The 26,590-nt window shown below is 40.4% G+C and overlaps 2 protein-coding genes across 5 annotated transcripts in view; one reads left to right on the top strand and one right to left on the bottom strand.

The window, feature by feature from the left end:
* LOC123510613 (splicing factor 3B subunit 3-like) overlaps positions 1-14,693 on the top strand; it is a 33,659-nt gene extending 18,966 nt beyond the window's left edge. The window contains exons 22-26 of one of the 2 annotated variants that reach the window (XR_006676557.1): positions 4,589-4,801; positions 4,960-5,109; positions 5,460-5,657; positions 5,861-6,052; positions 13,612-14,693. Coding sequence is in view for 1 of the 2 variants with exons in the window: in XM_045265896.1 (XP_045121831.1) it covers positions 4,589-4,801; positions 4,960-5,109; positions 5,460-5,657; positions 5,861-6,001 (702 nt within the window). In the remaining variant the exon portion in view is untranslated. Of the gene's footprint in view, positions 1-4,588; positions 4,802-4,959; positions 5,110-5,459; positions 5,658-5,860; positions 7,304-13,611 lie in introns of those variants that run through there. The other variant, XM_045265896.1, reaches the window with a different exon arrangement.
* Positions 10,889-26,590, bottom strand: part of LOC123510614 (pumilio homolog 2-like) — a 121,027-nt gene continuing 105,325 nt past the window's right edge. For 2 of the 3 annotated variants that reach the window (XM_045265897.1, XM_045265899.1), the window contains 14 exons: positions 25,358-25,466; positions 21,375-21,458; positions 20,804-21,015; positions 20,202-20,372; positions 19,745-19,841; positions 18,448-18,588; positions 16,945-17,422; positions 16,588-16,688; positions 16,092-16,307; positions 15,731-15,804; positions 15,364-15,532; positions 14,506-14,654; positions 13,992-14,160; positions 10,889-13,764 (listed from right to left, as the gene is read on the bottom strand). In XM_045265897.1, the coding sequence (XP_045121832.1) occupies positions 13,679-13,764; positions 13,992-14,160; positions 14,506-14,654; positions 15,364-15,532; positions 15,731-15,804; positions 16,092-16,307; positions 16,588-16,688; positions 16,945-17,422; positions 18,448-18,588; positions 19,745-19,841; positions 20,202-20,372; positions 20,804-21,015; positions 21,375-21,458; positions 25,358-25,466 (2,256 nt within the window). In that variant the 3' untranslated portion in view covers positions 10,889-13,678. The remainder of the gene's footprint in view (positions 13,765-13,991; positions 14,161-14,505; positions 14,655-15,363; positions 15,533-15,730; positions 15,805-16,091; positions 16,308-16,587; positions 16,689-16,944; positions 17,423-18,447; positions 18,589-19,744; positions 19,842-20,201; positions 20,373-20,803; positions 21,016-21,374; positions 21,459-25,357; positions 25,467-26,590) is intronic. The other variant, XM_045265898.1, reaches the window with a different exon arrangement.

The following is a 26,590-nucleotide window of genomic DNA, read 5'->3' as shown; positions in this document are numbered from 1 at the left end:
TAGATCTAAATAAATACAGTCAACCCATCCCTCTCTCTCTTGTACTTTATCAACTATTCTAGAGTAGAAACTCAATAAATTTGTCATACATGACCGACCTTTTCTAAAACCAAATTGGCTATTTGATAATATTTTGTTGTCTTCAAGAAACTCGATCCATTGCTTCTTTATTACTTTTCACACATCTTGCATATTACACTAGTTAGTGATACCGGCCTGTAATTTAAAGGTTCTTCCTTCCTTCCGCTCTTATATATGGGAACCACCTCAGCTCTTTTCCACTCCACTGGCACTGTTCCATTTTCTATTGAGCATTTTATGATGTTGTATATTGGACTTGCTAGTTCTTCCCTACATTCTTTCAGTATTCTGCCTGAGACTTCATCCGGTCCCATTGCCTTTTCCTCATCCAATTCCGTCATCAACTTTTTATTTCAAGCTTGGTTACTTTAATCTCTTTCATATAGACAGTCTCTATTACCCTGTGGTCTTTCAAATTTGGATTCCTTAGTAAAGACCTCATGAAATTTACTATTTAACAGTTCTGCCATACTTTTGGGTCTTCCACCATTCCGTTTTCTCCTTTTAACTTTTCTATTGTTTCTTTTTGTCTTATTTTTCCATTTATGAATCTGTAGAACAATTTTGGTTGTTCTTTACATTTTCGACAATGTCCTTTTCATAGTTCTTTTCTTCTTCCTTTCTCACCTTAGCATATTCATTTCTTGCTGTTTTGAAGTTTTCCTTATTTTCTGGATTTCTGTTTCTTCTCCACCTTTTCCATGCTCCATCTCGTTTTTCCTTTGCCCTAGCACATCTTGCATTAAACCAATCTTTCTTTCCTTCTTCTTTAGGTCTATATTTCGGAACATATTCCCTGACCCCAGTTTTGTATATTTCCAAAAATAATATACAAAACGGGTCAGGGAATATGTTCCGAAATATAGACCTAAAGAAGAAGGAAAGAAAGATTGGTTTAATGCAAGATGTGTGTGTGTGTGTGTGTGTGTGTGTGTGTGTGTGTGTGTGTGTGTGTGTGTGTGTGTGTGTGTATTTACCTAGTTGTATTTACCTAGTTGTAGTTTTACAGGGCCTGGGCTTTATGCTCATGTGGCCCCGTCTCCATATCTACACTTGTCCAATCTTACTTTAAAAGTATGCACACTCGTTGCAGACACTACTTCTTCATTTAAACTGTTCCACGTCTCCTCACTCAAACTTTTCCAAGTCTCGCCACATCTTTGTGGGAAACTAAATTTTTTAACATCTCTCAGACATCTTCCCTTCCTCAGTTTCTTACTATGCGATCTTGTGCTTCTAATGTCATATTCTTCTCTCAGGATTAGTTTCTCATTATCCACTTGATCCATTCCGTTAATCAATCTATAAACTTGTATCAGATCCCCTCTATCTCTTCTCTGTTCCAGGGTTGGTAGATCCATAGCTTTTAGTCTCTCCTCATATGTCATCCCTTTAAATTCTGGAACCATTCTTGTAGCCATTTTTTGTAGTCTCTCCAATTTCCTTATGTGTTTCTTTTTATGGGAGGTCCACACAACTCCTGCATATTCCAATCTAGGTCTTATTTTAGTACTTATCAATTTCTTCAGCATTTCTTTGTCCATATAGTGAAATGCTAATCCAATATTTCTTAGCAAATTATACGTCTCTCTGAAAATTCTATCAATATGGCTTACCGGTTGACTGTTTTCTTCCATTGTCACTCCCAAGTCCTTTTCCTTTTTTACTTTTTCTAGTTGACTGTTTTCTTCCATTGTCACTCCCAAGTCCTTTTCCTTTTTTACTTTTTCTAGTTCTACTCCATCTCCCATCTTATAAATTCCCACTGGTCGTCTTTCACTTTTTCCCATTTCCATGACATGGCTTTTGTCCACATCTCCCATTTTTTACTTCATTTCCAGATCTTGTTTAAGTCTTCCTGTAGCATTTCACAATCCTTTGTTTGTTTAATGACACTGCACAGTTTCGCATCGTCCGTAAACAGATTTAAGTAGCTGTTCACTCCCTCTGGCATGTCGTTTATATATACGAGAAAAAGTATTGGCGCCAATACTGACCCCCGTGGCACTCCGCTGTCTACTGTTCTCCACTTGGACTTCATATCTTTAACTATCATCCTTATTTCTCTCCCCCTCAAGTAATATTTCATCCATCTCAATGTGCTTCCTTTTAAGCCACCCTTCTCCTCTAACTTCCATAGTAATCTTTCATGTGGTTCTTTATCAAATGCCTTTTTTAAATCTAAATAAATACAGTCAATCCATCCCTCTCTCTCTTGTACTTTATCAACTATTCTAGAGTAGAAACTCAATAAATTTGTTACACATGACTGACCTTTTCTAAAACCAAATTGGCTATTTGATAATAATTTGTTGTCTTCAAGAAACTCGATCCATTGCTTCTTTATTACTTTTTCACACATCTTGCATATTACACTAGTTAGTGATACCGGTATGTAATTTAAAGGTTCTTCCTTCCTTCCACTCTTATATATGGGAACCACCTCAGCTCTTTTCCACTCCACCGGCACTGTTCCATTTTCTATTGAGCATTTTATGATGTTGTATATAGGACTTGTTAGTTCTTCCCTACATTCTTTCAGTATTCTTCCTGAGACTTCATCCGGTCCCATTGCCTTCTCCTCATCTAGTTCCGTCATCAACTTTTTTATTTCAAGCTTGGTTACTTTAATGTCTTTCATATGGACAGTCTCTCTATTACCCTGTGGTCTTTCAAATTTGGATTCCTTAGTAAAGACCTCATGAAATTTACTATTTAACAGTTCTGCCATACTTTTTGGGTCTTCCACCATTCCGTTCTCTCCTTTTAACCTTTCTATTGTTTCTTTTTGTGTGTGTGTGTGTGTATTTACCTGTTTGTATTTACCTATTTGTGTATTACAGAGCCCGAGCTAAGCTCTCTGGGTCCTGTCTCCTTGTCCACTCCTGTCATATCTCTCTTTCATCTGATTGACACACACCGCTTCAACGACATCACTGCTTAGTTTATTCCACTTATCAATACTACGATGCAGGAAACTGTATTTTCTCACGTCATTTAGACAGATGTCTTTTATTCATTTTTTTTTTACATATCCCCGGAGATGATTACTTGTGGTCACCTTTATCAACTCTCTGTCCAATATGTCAATCTTGTTCACCAATTTATACATAGTTATCATGTCTCCTCTTGTTCTTCTCTCTTCTAATGTGGTCAGCCCCAGTTTCCTCAGTTTTTCCTCATAGTCTAACTCCCTGAGTCCTGGTACCATCCTTGTTACCAGCCTTTGTATCCTTTCGACCTTCTTCACATTTTTCTTCATATGCGGTGACCAGACACAAGCTGCATATTCTAACTGGGGTCTTATTAAGGTACATAATATCTTCTTCATCATTCCTTCATCTAGGTAGTGGAATGCAAGGCCAATATTTTGAAGCATGTTATATGTTTTCCAAAATATCTTGTTAATGTGTTTCTCTGGTGACAAAGTGTTTTGCACGGTTACTCCTAAGTCTTTCTCCTCATTGGTCTCTTTAATTTTCTCATCACCCAGCCTGTAATCCCTGTTTGGTCTGTATCTACTTCTTCCCATTTTCATAACATGGCTCTTGTTTATATTAAATTCCATCTGCCACTCTTTACTCCACTCATATATTTTATCAAGATCTTCCTGTAACTTGTTACAATCTTCCACATTCTTTACTCTCCTCATAATTTTAGTATCATCCGCAAACATGTTCATGTAACTGTCAATTCCTACTGGCATATCATTAACATAAATAAAAAACATGATGGGACCAAGCACTGACCCTTGTGGAACTCCACTGGTTACCTTCTTCCACTCGGACTTCCTTCCTCTCACCACTGTTCTCATTTCTCTTCCCACTAAGTAATTTTCCATCCATTTTGCTAGTTTATCATTTACTCCTCTAATCTTCTTTAGTTTCCACATCAGTCTATTGTGTGGTACTGTATCAAAGGCCTTTCGCAAGTCCAGGTAGATAGCATCCACCCATCCCTCTCTATGTTGTAGTATGTCAGTCACTCTTGAATAAAAACATAATAAATTGGATACACACGATCTTCCTTTTCTGAAACCAAACTGCCTTTCACTCAGAATTTTTTCACTTTCTAGATACTTACTCCACTTAGCTTTAATTACTTCTTCACATACCTTGCACAATATACTAGTCAACGATACTGGTCTATAATTTAACGGTTCCATTCTACTACCATTCTTATATATAGGCACAATGTCAGCTCTTTTTCACTCTTTCGAGACTATTCCTGTTCGTATGGAGGTGTGTGTGTGTGTGTGTGTGTGTGTGTGTGTGTGTGTGTGTGTGTGTGTGTGTGTGTGTTTTCTGTCTCTTTTGTTGGAACCACCCGTCTGGGATTGCTGGGCTGGTGCATAGATATATAGATGAGCTTCGGTGGTGACGTCCTATAATAGATGTGCTCTTACTGAATTTTCTTAGTATAAATTGCTTAAAAAAAAAGTCCCAAACTTTTTAAGAAAACCTCAACTCTTACGTGTTAACTTAGGTAACCAACCATTCCCTCACAGCACATTCCAAACCTCATAGTGGACATCAAGGCACGAGGACAGAGGGTGTATGTGACGGACGTACAGGAGAGCCTGTTTGTGCTTCGCTACAGACGCCATGAGAACCAGCTCATCATATTTGCAGATGACACAAACCAGCGATGGGTGACAACATCTTGTCTCCTTGACTATGATACAGCTGCTCTCGCTGATAAGTTTGGCAATGTGGCTGTGGTGAGTGTGAGGGTAAACTGTACTGAAGTACTGTGGGTTTTACATTACAGGGAGTGATTACAGTAACTAAGTAACAATATCTAAAGTAAAGTATGTAGTTTTGATGATGGCATTAGCCTTAGCAGTGACGGTAGCTAAGTAGTGTCTCTCATCCAAAGGTCCGTCTGGGTAATGATGTCAATGATGACGTGGATGAAGACCCAACAGGCAACAAGGCACTGTGGGACCGAGGGCTGCTGAATGGAGCGTCACAGAAGGCAGAGGTGGTGGCCAACTTCCACGTGGGAGAAACCATCAACACTTTAGAGGTAAAAAACTGTCATGTGTTCAGAAGCTGTCAGTGTTGTGACCTTTTACCCTTTCACTGCCATGGCTGTCCTCTGCTAACCTTCCTGCTACTGAGAATTGTTTATATATAGACTGTAGAGAAAAAGAGAGGAAACTAATTAATTTGATCTTTTACTCTGCTGAAATTTTTACTTGAACTTAGAATTTAAAAAGTGTGTATAAAGTTGTAGGTATTGAAGAGTAAAGTTTGTGTAGCAGTAAAATGGTTAAAAAGTAATATTCATTTGTCACAGCAGGAAATCTGACATGAAAGTAATTTTTTTTATAATATTGCTGTGTGTTGTTACTTATGTAGCAATTTCTTTCACAGAAAGCCACACTCATTCCGGGAGGCAGCGAGTCCCTTGTGTACACCACACTGAGTGGCACAGTTGGTGTCTTGGTTCCATTCACATCACGGGAGGATCATGAACTTTTCCAGAACCTTGAGATGCACATGAGATCTGAACATCCTCCTCTGTGTGGCCGGGATCACCTCTCCTTCAGGTCTTACTTCTTCCCTGTTAAGGTGAGCACCTGAGATGAAGAGCTTGTTGTGCTGTAACATAGATTGGGATATATATATATATATATATATATATATATATATATATATATATATATATATATATATATATATATATATATATATATATCAGTTGATTGTATGAAATTATGTACTTGTCATTGATTTTAGACTTCATTGCATGAATTTCATTTACGTTTCTTCAGAATGTGATTGATGGTGACCTGTGTGAGCAGTTCAACATGGTTGACTCAGTCAAACAACGGTCCATTGCTGAAGACTTAGACAAAACTCCCAATGAACTTTCCAAGCGACTGGAAGATATCAGGACCAGATATGCCTTCTAAGGTGGAAGGTTGTGCAACGTCTCTTACACCGCCCTCCTTGCCTTGATGTTTGTGAGTGTTTCCTTTTCTTTTGAGCCACTCTGTTTAGGTATCACTTGTAAGATAGGAGTCAGTGTGGCAGCCAGAAAGATATGTCAGTGTGAGATGATCAGAGGGAAAGATTAACATCATTATAGGAGATAACAAAACAAAGCAGGGGACCCCTCATCTCAGGAATGTGAATCTATTCAATGAAGACCTTTACCTAATAATGCTGGCTGATCAAAGGCTGTAAAGGTAAGTTACCTGGTGGTGAAAACTGTTCAGGTATACAACCAGGTGGTGGCTGTCATCTTGTTTCTTTATGTTCACAATAGCCTCCTGTGTGTGTGTGTGTGTGTGTGTGTGTGTGTGTGTGTGTGTGTGTGTGTGTGTATTATTAATTTCTTTATCTATTTATGGCTTGCTGTGCCATTTGTACTACTAGACCCTGTTATTCAATTTAGATCACATTCCTTGCAAGTCACAGCCAAAACTTAGGATATTTTATGACCAAAAATATCGTCTTTTAAGTACAAATGTTGTAAAGAAACAAAATTGTCAGGTATATATATATATATATATATATATATATATATATATATATATATATATATATATATATATATATATATATATATATATCAGACACTGGTTAGAAAATGAAAGTAGTTCTTTGGATGGTGGACAGTATAGAGTTGGGGGTTAGTGTATGGGTTTGAAACATATATAAGTAGTAGTTGCACATTAGTCATTAACAATTCATCTTCATTGGTTTTGTAGGTTGAGTTATTTTCACGAAGTCCTCTGCATTTCATTTGTTTGTAAAGTTTTCATCAATCTTTTCACATTAAGTTTGGCTCAGAATTATTGAGAATTCTTTTATCATGACATGAGTGTAGTTGTTTTTGTTATCTATCACACTAATGTTTCTTAGACAATAGCTGGATATTTTGAACATAAGAATGACGGAGACTAATTTTTTCAAACCCAACTTTATGATTGCGTTATGGTCACAGTCACAGAATGTAAGATATTTAAAGTTTCCAGAGGTTGAGATTTTGGGGATGTAACATGGATCTATGTATAGTGACAAGTTTGTGGCATATTAAATATCTTTGTACCAACTGTAGTGTTCTGTTGAAAGCTTACCTTGAGCTGAGATAAACTTTTGTGAGATGGGTAGATGAATGTAAATGACATGTCGTAGCTCTGATTGCTAGCTCTTAAGGTTTTACCAGGTAAGGCATATTTTGTATAAATAAAAGATTAAATACTGTATTATTCTGGTAGTCTCACTCATTTATTATTCCTGATGTCCTGCACAACAATTTGTTTTCTCATCAAGGGTAGTAATTAGTATGGTTTGTAATAGTAGTTTAGTGTTATTAACTTTTCCTTCTAGTGGTGTGTATGTATTAATGAGTAGAACTAGTTCCTAGTGTAGCAGTAAGTAGTTGTAAATGTGGGGAAGTAAACTTGAAAATTCACATTACAGAAAGTTTATTAATGGAGTTTACCATTACATATGATACAGCATGTACATCACAGAATGATGAAGTAAGACAGGTTAAGCCGTGGGCTGGTCCTGCATGCTCCTCACTTAAGGGAAAAAAAGAAAAGGAAAAAACATTTAATTTAACCTAAAAAAAAAAAAAAGTATGAAATGTTCAATTTTCATATTAAAGATGCTAAGTGTTAAGGAAAAAGAACTTCACAAATTCCAGTAATAGCAATTACAAATACAGTAATAAAAGACAAGCAAGTAACAGTGTTGTAAAAGCAAATGGTTTATAATGTAAATGCAAGATAACTAGGATTTGCAAGTCAGCCTAAGCTAGCCTAAGCCAGCCCAGACAGCACAGCTGTGCTCAGCCTGCTCCCCCCCTCACCCCTAACTAACTTGCTCTGCTGCTGGCACCCTCATTGGGCAAGGCACTGTCTCTTGATATTACAAAACACAGATGTTCACAGTCATTCAAGGTTATAAATTTTTACACTATTACTGGCAAAACCATAAAATGTAGTTCATAGTTGCCTTTCATAAAAAGGCAGTAGCATTATGAGAGCTAAAATTTACATGATCTTAGCTGCAACTATGAATGGCTGTGGACATGGGTGTAAGGACTGAAGGTGAGGAGGCCCATGGAAGGGAACATTATGTAACGCCCTGTGACTCCTGACAAAACACTGCAATGGTGTCAGGTAGATGAAAGTTTCTCAGGGTTGGGATTCCTTGCCAATTTTGTGCATCAATACAACTGTAAATATAGTATGAGTGAAAAGTGACTATAAATACAAAAAATAGAATCTTGGGATAATGAAATGTTATGGCTTTGCCTTTCCTCTGCCATCATATGGAGCAGGGAATGCAGCAACAGTTTTCTCCAGCCCCACCCAAGGCAGGTCATCACCCGTGGTTGTATGTCTGAGGTTGGTTTGGAAAAATATTGCTACTGTATTCCAATCTCATCATGAAAGGCATCAAGGGCAAGGCAGGAAAATTAGGAGCCATATCTCCTGTAATTTCAATTTGTAAGTAAGAGATAAGGGATGACATCTTACCTCTTGCTCTCCCCTTTAAGAAGGATCTTGACCCTAGGGATTTGATTGTCATGTACCACAATGTGGTTTCAAAAGTACTTTCTTTTAACTATGGCATAGATATGTATAATAATACATTGAAATTTTCTGAAGCTTTCACTACTCTTAAGCTTTGGAAAGAATAAATTTTGGTAAAGGAGCATGGGGGCTTGGAGGATCATGACATCATGATCATTGTATGGTGTCAGTTTGACCAAAGATTGGGTGAGGGAAAGGCTGTAAACAGGACAAGTTTTCTTAGGAGTGTGGGGGAGAAATGCAGGCAACAGCAGCAGCAGCAGCTTGATTAAGGAGTGAAGGACCATGTTATACCACCCCGGCCATTTAACAATGTGTGCTTTAGTGTGTGTGTGTGCATTTGTGCGAGTGATTATATATACACACACATATATATATATATATATATATATATATATATATATATATATATATATATATATATATATATATATATATATATATATATATATATAATCACACACACACACACATACATACATATACATACATGCATACACACAGATACACATCCATCCAACCAAACACAAACACACGCACACATACTACACATGCATGCATGCATACACAAAGACACAATGTAGACAGAGGTTAGCTAATTGGAGCATTTTGGCCATTGAATGAATGAAAGAAAGAAGAAAAAGAAAAAGAAAAAGAAAAAAAAAAAAAAAAAAAAAAAAAAAAAAAAAAAGATGTTTCAAATGGAATGCTTCACTCCATTTTATACATATTGCATATAAGATATATTTTTACATATAATACAGTTTGAAAAATGACAATAGGTACATGCTAGTGTGGCAGTTGCCTGGATGACAAGGTAATAATGGTGTTTTGGGCTTTAGGGAGCCATTACCCTGGCAGCAGCAGCAGCAGGAAGGTTTAGTTAAGCTAGTGATGTGCTTTGGGAGTAGTGACTGTCACATACAATGACGACAGACTGTTGAGCTCACCAGTGCCACGTGACTTATTCAATTAGCTGCAGGAGTGAAGTAATTTAAAGGAACAGGCAGTTGACCACAATATGTATGTGCCTGCATTAGGCCTTCCTTAATTAACTCAATCAATACAAAGGACTAAATATTCCATCACACAAGCATGCATTTCCAACAACACTGGCATTTATGAAACCTCTTCTGGAAAAAATAAGAAATTTAAATGTTTATACCAACTTGAGGTATGACAATCTTACTTTGCTAATTATAATGAAGGAAGGTAGTGCAGTGTTGGCACAAACACTGTTGTGTGATGTGATAAGATCTCTAACCTCTCGTCAGTGTTACAAGATCTGAAGTACTTGCTCCCACGTCACAACAAAAGCCTTGATATATGTATCCTTGTGCTTCTCCAGGGAAGACTGTACCCTGCCGCCAATTAGCACACCTCTAGGCTATACTACTCTAATACAAACAATACAAAAAAATGACAAGAATTTTTCAATAACTGCTAAATTTTAACAGACATGGTGCAAACATTTTCACATTAAAGGATCTCAATGTGAAGCAGGAAAAGATTTCAGTGGTAAAAAAAAAAAAAAAAAAAAAAAAAAAAAAAAGGTGGGGGGGGGGGAGTGGGTATGAACATTGCAGAGTAGTAAAAAATGGGGTGTCATTTTCCATGTCTACAATTAATTAAGGCAAAATAATAAGGTGACATACTTGCAAAATGTACACTGATGTACAGTTTATGACCACTGACTTGTCTAATGAACTTTCTCATCTTTGACTGGCTCAACTCAAGTTTATAATTACCAGGACAGTTCAGTCAAATGCAGAACCAGAAAGCCAATTCTATGGAGAGAGCATGTATGTGCTGGAGGAGTGTGAACTTGTTTTGTGGATTTGGGGGCAACAGTATCCACTACATCACTATGGTAGATTGTTGAACAATTTGACACTAATTTACAAAGACCAATGATCCCGATAGTGGCGAGCTAAAAGCAGCGAGAAGTATGTAGCTACATTTCACACCTTCCCCCTTATAGTGTTGTGAGATCAAGACAGTAATGTTACACCAACTATTGTTAGCTTAGGACATATACAAAATACAGTTTACAAGAAAATTACAGCTACATATGCAATATACAACTAGTGCTGGGTACAGGCAGGTACAGGCCAAGCTAAGATCTTTCTTTGTCATTATCAATATTTACAATTTACTATACATCGCAACACACCTTCAGTATATCACTTTGTGGTCTGTACAATATAGCACTTACAAAAGGTACATGTTCCAAATGTACACATCAGCTTTTTCTGTACACTAATTTATTACAAAATGTTACATGCCAGAATATTGGCTTCACAAAAAATTCAATAATATTCACAGAATTTACAAATTTGACAATGTTAGGTCTTTTTTGGCAAGGGAGGATGGGGAGACTCTACAATATAAACACAAGGGCCTGTTCCAGCCTGCAAGAAGCTCTCAGGGATACAAAGATACAAGATAAACATATATTAACACTGCGTCTTCCTCTAGCCATGTGCCAGCGCCAGGGGCCAGGCCAGCACATGAGATTCTGAGCAGATTAGTGGTCATGACCTGCCAGCACTTGGCCAGTGGGTCTTGGGGAAAGCTGGGTAGGGAAGGGAGGATATGTGGTAGTGGTGTGGCACCTGGTGAGTGGTGGTGGTGGTGGTAGGGGATCCTCCCTTCCCTTAACTCACAGCCAGCCCAAGGGGAGGGGAAGGGAGAGAGGGGAGAGGAAGGAGTGAAGTGCACTGCAAAAATTATAATTGGCAAACCTTGGAGAAAATACTTTGTGGCATCCATGTAATATTCTTTTTGTTGTTTATAATCCCTCAAATGCAGTGTATGTGCCATTTCATTATTATTGTGAGAGCAAGTGTCTCTCAATGGGGACATGAGACTGATTTACAGTTAATTTATTTTTAAATTTAGTTTGTTGTTAGAGCACCAATTGTATTGGTTTGCAATTGGGGGGCTGAGTGCCCATGTGGTAGTGGTGGTGGTGGTCTGATAGCATCACAATGACATACAAACACACAAACAAGTAAGAAAATATAGAATATTCAACTGTACAGATTTACAGTAATGCCCATTATTACACATACGAATTTTCCTTTATATATACCTGTTGATACAATGTACATAAAATTTTACAATGCACTAGACCAACAAGGCCTGGAGGCTGGACGAGGCAGAGTCCCAAAGCCACGGCGACTCACAGCTGGACGACACGGCACCCGGCAACTTGTAGTGGCTGGAGGCAAGGCAACAGCAGCACCTCCTTTTACTCTGTCTGTCTCCCAGAGAAAGACATCACTCGGCCTGCTCTTGTCTCTGCCTAGTCACTAGGCTTTCTCGTGTGGTGTTGGGCTGTTACACTTCTCATCTTGTATTCATTAAGTTTTCTTGGCTATTCAGTGGAAAGCATTTGGCAGATGTTTGTGGACAGCCTCACATGTCCTTGTGTTTAGTACTATGATGAACATTGATTCATATTCAGATGCCCCTTTGTGGTCAAAGGCATCATCTCTTTATTGATTAGATTCTCAAAGAGAATCAAGATTTTCTGTTGTTGCAATTCACCTTCCTGAGGTATGGATGGGTGGTATACACTGCAGTACTCTGAGGCCAGTGTGGCCTCACCCAGCAATGTTGTCTGGCTGGCACCAGGACATGTGGTTGTGTTGGTGAGGGAGTGCTGACAAATGGCTCAATTACCTCACAAGGAGTTGGTTTCATCCTCTATCAATATTTTCAGAAAAATATAAAATAATAATAATAATAATAATAATAATAATTATAATAAATTTCCAAACATACAAGTAAAAAGTAATTTCCATTTTGGCCTTTGTGCGCTGTGCCATGAGGTGGTCCCTGGGGTGCCGGGGTGCCAGTGCCTCGTGTGGGAGCTGCTCTGGCCAGTTGGAGAGAAAGTCCTGGGGTGGGGGCTTTCCACACTCTGCTTGGCTGAATCACTTTTTTCTTAAGAATCACTGCATTTCCTTGCTGAGGGCAATGCAGCCTCTAAACATACTAACAATACACACCACTACTAATACCAAAGAAAAAGAGAAAATACAATAGTTAGGTCAACAACATTTACCAATTGGGGTAAAAAGTGGCAAACAGTTAATATATCCAAGATTTAAATTTGATATATATATATATGGGTAAAGCTGACTACAGCAATAAATCATGCAACAGCTGCAAGCCCAGAGTATGATAACATGCTCTATATAAACACTACAAGAGCCTAGCTGAATACTTACTATGCATTAAGGACACACCAAATAATAATAACAGTAGTAACAGTAAAGTCATAGTAGTAGTAGTAGTAGTAGTAGTAGTAGTAGCAATAGTAGTAGTAGTAGTAGTAGTAGTAGTAGTAGTAGTAGTAGTAGTAGTAAAATAATAATAAAATAATACCAATGATAATTATAATTATAATTATAAGTCAAATTGTAGTCATTCAACCTTTACATCAGCAATTCACTCATAACGTGTGCCTGCAATCCGAGGCTGCAGTAGAGATAATGACCAACACGTCAACAATTTTGTGATACGAACAGTCTTGATGCTCTGTACGTTGTGTCTTTGAGGTTAACATAACTCTTGGTCTTTCCTGATAAAATGCTGAAGTATTCAAAGGTCAAAAACAATGCTTCTCATTTACTTTAGTCTTAAAGAAAGAAAGAAAGAATGAAACAATGAATAGATCATTATATGAAAAATAATGAAAAAATAAAAAAGGGACATCTATCAAGTAGTGAAAATCAACTGCACACATTTTTTAGCCATCCAACCTCAACGATTTCTGTGCGGCACTGAAGGAGGCATGGCGAGTGGCAGTGGTGATTCCTACACTTGAGGATGAAGCAAATTACTCTTGCACCTCCTAAATGTTGCTCTTCTTCCCTCAACTGCTGGCTGCAACTTTTCCCTTTGATTGAAATCCTCCATGCCTTCAAGTGCCATTAATAATTCATTGCTTCTCTTCCTAGTGGTGTTGGCGGTGTTAGCAGCAACAGCGGCAGCAGCAGCGGTGGTGGTGGCCAGCCACAAACTGGCTCAGAGTGGGCTGGTCATATTCGGTCCCATGGTATCGGGGGCGTTTTTCGTTAAGTATTTCTCCAGCTTAGCGAGAATGTGCTTCCCTGTTTGGGGAGGAAAGCATACGTAAAAGGGACTGCAGTGACAACATTCTACAATAATCTAACAGAAATGGATGTGAGCAAATGATCAAGTACAGAGTTAATCCAGCGAGAGAAACGTGTGGAAGTGACATTCAGTAACAAGCGACAACAATAATCCAATTGAAAACAAGCACAAATGAAAGATGGAGTAGAAGAATAATACAAGTGAGAACAAATCAGGACCGTACCGTAAGTGTACTTGCGAAGTGTTGAGATGTGGGGTCGTATCTTGTGCATGAGCATCTTGCGCTGTGCTGGCTCGGCTACGTCAATCATCTTCTGCACTACATAGTTGGCATACTGATCCTTCATCAGCACTAACAGGGAGCTGTGGGCACTGTCACTATACCCACACACCTACAGAAAACAACCAACAATATGTGTCAATTGTCATAGGGGTGGACACATACTGAATTTAATTGAGCAACATTTCTGTATTGCTGACTGAATGTACTTTTCCTCATTGTTGAAATAAAGCACATGTGTATTTATATGAGAGAGAGAGAGAGAGAGAGAGAGAGAGAGAGAGAGAGAGAGAGAGAGAGAGAGAGAGAGAGAGAGAGAGAGAGAGAGAGAGAGAGAGAGATTCCTATCTTTTGAGCTCATGAGTCTGTTAAATTAGAGACAGACACACTAGTACAGGGAACAAATAATACTAATAGGAGGACAGATACACAACACACAAAGTATTTAATTCCTGACCTCCTCAATCAGCATGGCCCGCTCTGCACGTGTGGCATGAGTGACACATTTCTCTACAACATTGGAGGCAAACTTGTGTTGAGAAAGTTTCAGCACTCCTCCTCTCACCACACCGACAATCTTACTCTTGTCCTCTGGTTTTCCATGTTCTGTAACACATGCAGAGAAAAATAAAAGCTACAAATCAATTGCAATTTTAAATATAAAGTGCTTTTGATTACTGACAGGATGAAGGAATATATTTGACTTCTCTATTATCACTTGCAATTTAAGGTCTTTCACAACAAGCATTTACATATACACAGGTACACAAACAGAGAGAGAGAGAGAGAGAGAGAGAGAGAGAGAGAGAGAGAGAGAGAGAGAGAGAGAGAGAGAGAGAGAGAGAGAGAGAGAATCCAATCTCATAAAATACAATTATGTAAGAATGTCTCTCTCTCTCTCTCTCTCTCTCACACACACACACACACACACACGGCCAGGTGGAGATATTTGGGTATGTCTCCTTTCATGTGTAGCCCCTGTTCACCTAGCAGTGAGTAGGTACGGGATGTAAATCGAGGAGTTGTGACCTTGTTGTCCCGGTGTGTGGTGTGTGCCTGGTCTCAGGCCTATCCGAAGATCGGAAATAATGAGCTCTGAGCTCGTTCCGCCGGGTATTGTCTGGCTGTCTCGTCAGAGACTGCAGCAGATCAAACAGTGAAACACACACACACACACAATGTATATTTTCAGTATGTATGTACTGCAACTCCTAATAAACCGTATGTTATTATTATTACACACACACACACACACACACACACACACACACACACACACACACACACACACACACACACACACACAGTGACTCACCAAGAACATGCTGGATGACATAGTTGCCATACTGGTCCTGTAAAAGTTGTTCAGTGTGTTGGTGGAGTTCTTCTAAGACGGGTGCAGTCTGCTCCCCTGTACAGTGCTCCAGGATGCGCTGAATGACACGGCAGCCATACGGATGAGTTGACAGGGTGAACACTTGGCCCTGGGAGGGATCAGGAATGTCAAGTGTTAGTTTGTTAGGTGTTCCTAGCATCCATCTTCTCCCTACCATTCATTTTAGCTTGCTGAACCTCAACAGTAATCTCTATTGACACACAATTTAGTTTGTGGTTTTCTAAATTTCTTTTTTCCATTCACTATCTTTTACTTTGTGTTCTGTGAAGTAAAACAATTCTCTCACCTGGAAAGCATTAATGATGAACTGAAGAGCCATGGGATCAACGCATTCTATGCATTTCTGTACCACGTGGTTTCCTGCAGGGATGGACACAAAAGAAAAGTTAGAATAACTGATGGATTAAAAACCTTTATCAACATTTATGCAATAGTCATATACAATGATTGAGCAACACTTACTTAAGTAATTATTGTGATATTACTTAACTACTTATTATCCACACACTATTCCCAAAGTTTTCCTCTTAATACTTGCTACATTTCTCTCCTTTCCATAAATAGATCCATACATATGCCACTAGTTGAACCCTTAAAATACTTCAAATACACACAGGGTGTACAGCCTGCACAGTTCAGCCACTCACCATTCTGATCCTTGACACACTTGAGCACGTGGCCGTCCAGCTCACGCACAATGTCCTTCTGCTGGTCTTGGGCAATACACTCCAGGGCTTTCTGAATGACACGGCACCCATACATCTGTAGGGCCAGGGGCAGCACGTGGCCGCGGATCTTGTTGGCCAGCACTGTCTTCTGCTCCGGTGTTCCAAACTCAAAGAACTTCTGGATCACATAGTTTCCTAGAATGTTTTTTTGTATCAGCAATTTTTTATGTTACTGTCAATCTATGTGAATTAAGCTTACTGATGCTATGCTTTTGGTGCAATGTATTTTTATATTGGTAATCCTTTGTCAGTTGCCAATTTACATGTGTAAAAGTTAACTCCTTCTTTGCTTTTGTTTCTTTCTTATCAATGATCCTTTGTTCTTTGTTGATAATCTACATGAAGAAAGTGATATCAATTCTTCTCCAGTGTTCACAACGATGTGATTCATTAAACAAGTGTAAGAGGGACTCACCAAACACATCTGTCATGAGAGAGTAGGCAGCGGTCAGGATCTCATTGAATACCATCTGCTTCTCTGCGGGTGTTGCTCGTTCAAGCTTTTGCTGGATGAACCTGTGGGAAAGAGAACCAGGGAATGACTCAATGTTCTGCTTGCTCTGTCTAAATCCCCGTGTTTATTGTGTTCATTATTTCACTTACTAATACACCAACAGGTATTTCTTCTTTTTCTTTACGAAAATGAGTTAATTATCAAAGGAGTGTAATGACTGTGTGTAGGGGAGGAGAGGCAGGATACAAGACAGGTGGACAGACATTTCTGTTCCTCTCTCCATCTTTTGGCTTGCCTCCTGCAGGAGTGGTGCCTCACCTGGAGCCATGTTGGTCTTGGCTGAACTCCACAATATGGTTGGCCAAGTCCCTCAGCTGCAGGTTGGGGAACCGGTTGTTCCTGAAGTCTTCCAGGAGGCGAGACCGTCCAGTGCACTTGTCCAGACTCAGGTTTCTCTTGAGAGGTGGGAACAGCGATGATGGGCCGCCAGAGTTGAACATTCCATTGGCCGAGCCATTGCGGAACTTTGCCTCAGCACCGGGAGCAGCTGAGATGACCCTGTTGCCAGACATAAGGGCGCCCAATGGCAGTGCCGAGGACGTGTTACCCAGACTGGGTGGCGGTGGCGTTAGGTTGCCTGAGGCCAGCCCAATGGGACCTGGGGAGGCTGTGACAGTGCCTAGCGCGCCGTAATTACTGGTCCACTTGGCACTGCGGAAGTCCTGGGACAGCGGGGACAAGACTGAGGTGGTACGGTCCAGGGAGTCCCTCCGCCCCATGCTACTCCCACCAAGCCCTGGGGAGCAACATGTAACATTATGTACAGCTCATATTCACTGGGAACTGAAAAGGAATACTGCAATCCCAGGTAACAAACAGGAACAGTGGAAAGAAAGGGTCCTATACTTGGTCTACATGGTAGTCAATCATAACAGGCTAAACAAACTTAATATTAATTAAGTTGTGTTGAGCATCTGTTTGCTTTCCAGACAAGCTAAAAATTTGCCAAGTCAAAATAAGCATACATCTGTTTATTTCAAATTTTTTTGTCCACCCCCTACACTTTTCTGTACTTAGAAGATAGATGAAAATTTACATCAACTACACAAAAACCTTCAAGAATTTCCAATCACCAGGAATGATTAATGCAAAAACAAGGATGCAAGTGCAAGTAACAAAGTGTACAGTTATGGATGTTGAGCTATGGTTCACCAGCACAGTAACTAAACAAGTCTAGGAAACAGTTAAGTCCTGCCACAAGAACCAAACAAGTCTGCCTCAAAGCACAACACAATATTAGTGTTATCAGTCACTGCAGATCAACAAAACATCACTCACGGCTTCCTCAATCCACCACTGGACTTGGGAGTGCACCACTCATCCACACACACACACACATTACACACTGACTCTTATGTGACAGGAAACAATACTCATTATGATGAGGATTATGTTGACATGATTCTCTCCCTCTCTCTCTCATATTCATTCATACATGCAGATGGGCATGTGATGGTGGTGGTAGTTGTGATAATGATGATAATGATAGTAATGACAAAACAATAGTAGTAGTAGTAGTAGTAATAATAATAATAATAATAATAATAATAATAATAATAATAATAATAATAATAATAACAATAACAATAGTAGTAGTAGTAGTAGTAGTAGTAGTAATAGCAATAATAATAATAATAATAATAATAATAATAATAATAAATTATTATTATTATATAAATCAAAATGAAAGTGAAGAAAAAGGGAGAATAAGTATAAAATTGACAATGTTAAAAGTGTTAATAATGGACTGGATAAACTTACCACCACCCAAATTGCCAATAGCAGGGGATCCAATGGTGCCCAGAGTGCTATTGCCAAAACCTAGACTACTATTTTGCAGCCCCAACGAGTAGTTGTTTCCTGTTAGTGCATTGGAAGTCTGGAGACCTTGCGAGAGGGAATCTGCAATGACACAAGAACGAGCCACACGCTAGAGTCATCTATAACATGATGGGTGCCTGCATCATGCCAGCTCTGCACACCACACACCAGGTGCACTAAGCTAGTCTGTCTGCTTGCCTGCTTGCCTGCCCTGCCTCACTCGCCGTGCCCACCTCACTCAGGCACATGGGCACGGCACAAGGCTGCTGCTGGCACTCAGGCACTGCATAAGGCTGCTGCTGTGTGCCTACTGGGGTACATCTAGGAGATGTGTGTTCATCTACTTCAAATAAATGGAATTGAACTAAAAATTGTGCTATCTAATATCGTGTGTGTGTGTGTATGTAAAATGTTATTCTTTGAAAGTTAACGGTTCACAGAAGTTAAAAGCAAAGCTTATACAATTTTTCTTTTAATATATACAAATACTGTAATTGTTGGTGACAATAATGAACCCAAGCAGGTCCATCATTTTGCAGAGGGTGGTGTAACGCAAGTCAATTCTACAAGATTTGGAGAAAAAAAAAAAAAAAAAAAAAAAAAAAATGCATACACAATAATACAGAGTGGTAGTTTGCAACAGCCAGGAGCTGGGCAGCTATGCAGCACTTAATCACTGAGTGTTTTGGAACTTCTGGTGTGTGTCTGTGTGTGCATTTCCTTTCCTCTCGCTGCTGAGGGAGAGGTGGGACAGGTGGTAGTAGGATTAGTCCAAACACATTTGTTAGACATTTTTAAAAATACATGCAAATGTTTGACTGGCCAGTCAGGCTCAGAGCAGCAAAGTAGTGAGTCAAGGATCTCCCCTGAGTCATCTAGTCATTCTCTCCACCACTGCTGCTCCCCCCACCCATTAGGTCCCTGCACAGTCTCTTTGTGGCTCAGTTGTGGGACTCCCACGATTCAGTTTTGACATCTATTTTCATGAAATCCCAAGCCCTTAGCTGCTCCTGCCCCTGACGCATCCCTCCTATGTGCCGGCAACCCTCCGTCATGCAAGTTATGCAGGGGTGTCAGCCCACACACAAGAGCAGTGTCCCCTCCACAGTGTCAACACAAGGGAGCCATCAGCTTGGGATTTTCCTTCCAACAGAAACTGGCCAGCATGTGTTAATGTTACATGAGGGACATGTGCATGCGCACCAAACGTGTCAACGCTGCTGGGCACTGCACTCACCTGCTATGGTGCTACCGGCAAAGGTCTGGCTGCTGTTGAGGCTTGGGGTCTGGCTGCTGTTGTACAGGGAAGCAGGGGGGGTGCCAATCTGGGGAGCCTGAACACACGACACTCACCATCAGTACACACACACACACACACGCAACCATTCTATACATCACAAATCAATTGCTAAACTGACAAAGACTTGACCTTAAGCTCTCCCTTCACAGTGTTGAAAGGATATAACACACACACAAAAAAAAAGTCCAGACAAGTTTAAACTTGTTCACTTTACATAAATCAAAGGAAAATTATAAGAAGGTAAGCAATAGAAGTGTTGGCATTGTCTCATTACTCAAAAATATCAGATATTCCCAATAAGGGTTATTTCCATAACTTAAAGGGAAATCATAAGATGGCATGCAATACAGTATTGGTCAGGAATGGCAAGGGAAATGTTGGTCAACTGGTTTACCTGATTACTCAAAAGTCTCATGTTCCCAGCTGCTGCTGCCTGGGCCCCATTGGCGCCGTTGATGAGCACCGGGGCAGGGGAGACCAGCCTCACTGGTGCACCGTTGCCAACGCCACGCAGGTTGCCCATCAACACTGTTCCGTTCTGGTCGTAGTATGCAGGAATCACTTGCTGTGGAGCAGTACCGACAGCTTGAGTGATTACAGCGCTTTGTGTGATTTAGCTTTGTCAAAAATTACATTACGTACCATGTTTATGGCCTCACTATTTGCCATCAGCATGTCAAGAGATCACACTGCTTCAAAGGATGTGGCATTAATGTTGTCAAAATCACCAGCACACACATGACATGCAAGCTTTATCCCTTCACTGTCTGTCGGTTTGACTTATAGTGCTTGTCACTTAATTGAAGATACTTTCAGACTCCTTCATATTCTTAATGATGTACACCAAACAAGGCAACACAACACCACTCAAACTCACATCCTGCTCACCTCAAGCATCTCAAAGACTAGACACCCTGACGAAGATTAACTACTAGACAGCCTGACAAAAATATTACAAGTATCTGATCTCAGACACACAAACTCTCATCTTATTACCTGATATTGTGATAGAGGGCCTTGCATATTGCCTGCTGCCGCCGCTGCTGCTGACGCTGCTAAGTTACCATTGCTCTGGCTGGTCACCTCTGAGGGCTGGGATGGGGAGAGGGGCCGCCGTGCTTGCCCGCTTGGCCCAGACTGCTGGATGATGTTAGCTGGGTACACTCCCCAGTGCACGCCATAGTACTGGGGAATTACTGCTGTTGGACCTGGTACGGAGACACAATAGTGTATGAAAACGAAATGTCACTACACTTACCTATGGCACAGCCCATCACTGGATCATGTCTTCCCTGTCCACATTCTGACATAAGGTGAAAAAAAAAAAAAAAAAAAAAAAAAAAAAGCCTCACATGGACAGGGATGATGGGAAACACTGACTTGCGAACACATACACACAAAAAAAAAAAAAAAAAAAAAGCCTTTCATACACTGAAAACCAGCTTTCAAATACTTTCAGAGTCAACACTGTACAATGGATGCCTTAAGTTCACATACAGTATACTACATCTCACTGAATAACATGACAGTCCCCACCCCCATCCAACACACACACAAATAGACTCACCAGTGATTAAAGTGCCAACGTACGGCTCCTGAGTGTTGATGACATAGGGCGCACTGAAGGCTGCGGGAGGGGCTGCTGCCAGGCCTGGGTGAGAGAGAGAGAGAGAGAGAGAGAGAGAGAGAGAGAGAGAGAGAGAGAGAGAGAGAGAGAGAGAGAGAGAGAGAGAGAGAGAGAGAGAGAGAGAGAGAGAGAGAGAGAGGGGGGGGGGGGCTGAGTGATGAGGCTAATACAGTACTGTAAGGTGCAAGACATTCTGCCTTTCTTTTATGAACACAACCATAATATTCCCAATTGCAAGCAGGCACTAAACACACCTACACACACACTACACAGCACACCAGGAACAAAGCACAGCACACTAACTAAACACACTCGCCCAGTGTTATGCAGTCCCTCACATTTAAAAGGCATTCCAAATCCTGAAGACAATGGCATAAAAGTGGAGCTCTTTTGCAAAACTATTATGTAAACATGTTTTATTCAGACGTGCTCAAAAAAGGACAGAAAAAAATTCCACCGTTACTTTTTAAAAATCAATTATAATCTAATACTTAGTGAATAAATAACATTCAAATCACATTACACTTGGTGCCATACAACTCCAGCTCAGCTCAATGTATTTGTTGCTCAGAGAGAGAGAGAGAGAGAGAGAGAGAGAGAGAGAGAGAGAGAGAGAGAGAGAGAGAGAGAGAGAGAGAGAGAGAGAGCAGGGGGGAGGGGGACAGGGTTGCAGCTAATTTTTCTTTATCTTACTGACAAACATAAATAATTTCTATTTAAAAAATGTACCTCTTCAAGTGTGTGTGTGTGTGTGTGTGTGTGTGTGTGTGTGTGTGTGTGTGTGTGTGTGTGTGTGTGTGTGTGTGTGTGTGTGTGTGTGTGTGTGTGTGTGTGTGTGTGTGTGTGTGTGTGTGTGTGTGTGTGTGTGTGTGTGTGTGAAGGGCCTATCCCCACCACCATCACTGCATGCACAACAACAAGACAACAATGTGAATAATCTGATATGGTTATTTGCCATTCAAATTGAAATGAACTAATTTAATTCTGCTTGGGGACCTTAATTATGTGTGCTGACAACACTCCTCTTTCGTAATTACTGCTGCACCACTTTTGAGCTGCCAAACATTTTTACGCGTTCCCAACACACGTTTATTTAAGCTGCATTTAAGTTCATATTTTGGTAGATGGTGGTGCTAGGAAGGCATGGCAGTGTGTGTGTGTGTTTCACTGTTTGATCTGCTACAGTCTCTGACGAGACAGCCAGACGTTACCCTACGGAACAAGCTCAGAGCTCATTATTTCCGATCTTCGGATAGGCCTGAGACCAGGCACACACCACACACCGGGACAACAAGGTCACAACTCCTCGATTTACATCCTGTACCTACTCACTGCTAGGTGAACAGGGGCTACACGTGAAAGGAGACACACCCAAATATCTCCACCCGGCTGGGGAATCGAACCCCGGTCCTCTGGCTTGTGAAGCCAGCACTCTAACCACTGAGCTACCGTGTGTGTGTGTGTGTGTGTGTGTGTGTGTGTGTGTGTGTGTGTGTGTGTGTGTGTGTGTGTGTAAGAGATCATGAGTGTCCATAGTGTGACCCCATTACTGCCAATCATACCTGACACAGTAAGCCTCCTAATATCACAACAAACTGGCACATGTGTCACTTTGGAACACATTCACAAAAACTTCCGACACACAGACTCTCTCTTTCTCTCCCTATGCTCTTTTTCTCTCCTTCCCATCTCATACAGAACACTATATTGCTTCTTCTCCAAGTGACATGTGACTGGCCAATAGCTAACATCTCCTTCTACTCTCTTTCTCTCCTCCCTATCACTCATATTGCTTCTTACATGACTGACCAATACCTAACATCTCCCTCTACTCTCTCTCTCTCTCTCTCTCTCATATAGCACTACTACAGTATTGCTTCTTAGATGACTGACTTACCAATAACTAACATCTATCCCACCCCTCTCTCTCTCTGTCTTTCTCCCCTTCCAATGTCATTTAACACTAGCATCTCACAGTAACATGTGCTTTTTCTCATTTAAGCTGATCTGCAATTCTCTGGAAGCAGGTGTTTGTCAAAGACTTCTTGGTCGGAGCAGAATATGTTAACCACACTGCAGATTGTTAGCTCATTCTTCAACTCAAGTGTTTTGAAAAGCAGGTTTTGATGACTAATGCAATGCTAAAAGGTGGAAAGATGAAGATAACTGCCTTTTATAACTGAATGATCAGAGGGAAAATTTTGCATGTGTGTATATTTACCTAGCTGTATTGTACAGGGTTTGTGTGTGTGTGTGTGCGCGTGTAATTGTATATTACAGGGTTCGAACAGGGCTTATAATGACCTGTCTCCATATCTACTTTTATCAACTTTTTCTTAAATTTATGCACACTTTCTGCTACCACAATCTGTGTGTGTGTGAGTGTGAGAGGTAGGTAGCCATAGCCATACATAAACCAGGGAGTGGGAGGCGACATGATGATGGAGATGTGCATGACTGCCTGGTTTGACCGAGGGACAGAGCGAGTCACACACAGACAGGAAGCTTCTCACTCTGCCCCGCCCGCCACCCCACACGCATTTCCTTCCTGCCGAACACACCCTACCTGTCATTTAGGGTGACGGAGCCGCCCCAGGTAAAAAGCAACAAAAACTACTAACATCATAACAACGATCACCACAATTGTTGGTCATGAACTCAACTTATGCTGCCCTTGTCACTGCTGCTACTGCAACCACCACCACCACCACCACTGCTACTACAGCTACAACTACTAATGTTTGCCCACGACTTGTAATGAATATGTAAGCGCAGTTTGGTACTATTACACTCACCATCACCATCACCACCACCACTACCCTCACCACCATCACTGATGCACACAAAATGTTAAACTGCAGATAGTGTGTTTGCAATAAATCACATTCAAGATAAAAATAGATGACTTAAAATTAAAATATAAACTACTACTACTACTACTACTACCACCACCACCACTGCCACCAACATTAAATGGAGGCACTTGCTTTACTGTCAAAACAACCTTCCTCACTCACTAAAATCAATATTATTACTAACTGCTAACCCAACCACTACTACCACCACCACCACACTATCCATACACTGCTACAATCACATTTAAATCAACCCCCACCCAGACACCACCATCACTACCACCAAAACAGCATTACCACCTATACTCCACCACCACCACCACTGCCACCACCACACATATTTGAATGCTCTTGCTCAATGGCAACTAATCTAATAAGTGTGGCTGTGAGCTGGACAGGGAAGGGAGGGTGGCAGGACTGACTGCCCACTGCTCTGTGTGTGTGTGTGTGTGTGTGTGTGTGTGTGTGTGTGTGTGTGTGTGTGTGTGTGTGTGTGTGTGTGTGTGTGTGTGTGTGTGTGTGACATGGGTATGTGGATACATCCATACATACATATATATATATATATATATATATATATATATATATATATATATATATATATATATATATATATACACACACACACACACACACATTTACCTAGTTGTATTTCCCTACAACTAGGTAAATACACAACACACACACACCAAACAGATCACTTTATCAATCTGCCTCTGATAATCCCTCAAGGAACCATAGGAAGCAAAGTCATGTGAAAGAGAGAGGAGTTTGAGTGACTACTATAGGCAAGGGATTAGAATGTGTAGCAAACACTGCAACACTCCACACACACACACACATAACATCCTCAGTCAACACTGCTGGTTGGCTGGCTGAGGCTGCCTTCTTTACAACCCAGTCACTGCATCTGGCAAATTTTGTCATGCAAGAGAGAGAGAGAGAGAGAGAGAGAGAGAGAGAGAGAGAGAGAGAGAGAGAGAGAGAGAGAGAGAGAGAGAGAGAGAGAGAGAGAGAGAGAGAGAGAGAGAGAGAGAGAGAGAGGTGTCCTCCCTACCCTATACATACCTTGCTGTTGTGCTGCCTGAGCTGCAAGATACTGTTGCTGTGCCAGAAGTTGAATCTGTTGAGGATTGGGCCCACCTCCTTGCTGCTGCTGTGCATTCCTGAACAGCTGCTGCAAAGACAAGAAACACAGCAATCAGGGACATGGTAGCAGGGAAAGCATTCACAGGGAAGGACACAATGTTGAATACTACATCGGAGAGAGAAAGGAACAGGCGAGATTGAGTGGAGAAAGGGAAGGATAAGGATGCACAAGATTAAATGAGAAGGAATATGGAGTTGAGTAGGTCAAGATATGCAAGAGATGAACCAGAAGGAATAAGAGGTAGAGATGATCAGGAGCAGAAGAGTAGGAAGAGATGTTCAAAGTGCACAAGAGTAGAAAAAACTGAGATCTAACAAATACAAGGAGTGGAAAGGAAAGGAATAGCAAGTTAAGACTCAATGTGCAAAAAACTGATGCAAAATCACTAATTACTTTGAGAAATGGGATTACAAGTTATATTAAACCTGATCACATTATTATATAGAAGATAATGAGAGATAAATAATAATAGCAAACAAACAGATCTCAACATGGTCAACCTTGGGAACATGATTACTAGTCATATCAAACCTGAAGGATATGATGAAAGATTAATGGAAATAACAGACTCCTCCATAATACACAGAAAAGAATAATGAGACATGGATGAAGCTATGTAAGTGACAAGATGAGTGACATGGCTGGCTAATGTTTAATAGAGCACATTTATGTTTTCAATCCATCAAGACAAGCATGCATACATTACCTTCCTTGGAGAGAGAATCCATCATCATCATCACCTTTGTGCCTCAAGGCAATATTTGCCTTAACTTTGTACTAAAAGTTAGCTACTTATCATCTTAAATGCCTCGCTGATGACTCCCGAGACTTGTGGTTCAGACTAAACATCTTTTCCTCACAGTAATCAATTCACAATGTTGACACCTTCAAATAATTATGAAAGAAAAACACAACATACTTTATGTAACAGGACTTTAAGCTAATACCAAAATGACACAACACAACACTATACCTGTAATGCAATTAGCAAAGACATAAGGAAGAATTTATCCATGCTTTTCCCTTCACAACACCACCACTGGGATGTGGTGAGCTGCGTGCACCACAACATGAGTGACCACGGTAACCAACTTGTCTGTTCTCATCTCAAACAAGGCAGGGACTCCAGTAAACAAGTAATGAAGTGTCTC

Source organism: Portunus trituberculatus, chromosome 29, assembly GCF_017591435.1.
Source record: "Portunus trituberculatus isolate SZX2019 chromosome 29, ASM1759143v1, whole genome shotgun sequence".
In the NCBI taxonomy this organism is placed as follows: domain Eukaryota; kingdom Metazoa; phylum Arthropoda; class Malacostraca; order Decapoda; family Portunidae; genus Portunus; species Portunus trituberculatus.
Note: the sequence above shows the minus strand (reverse complement) of the source record. Positions and strands in the feature narration are given on the sequence as shown.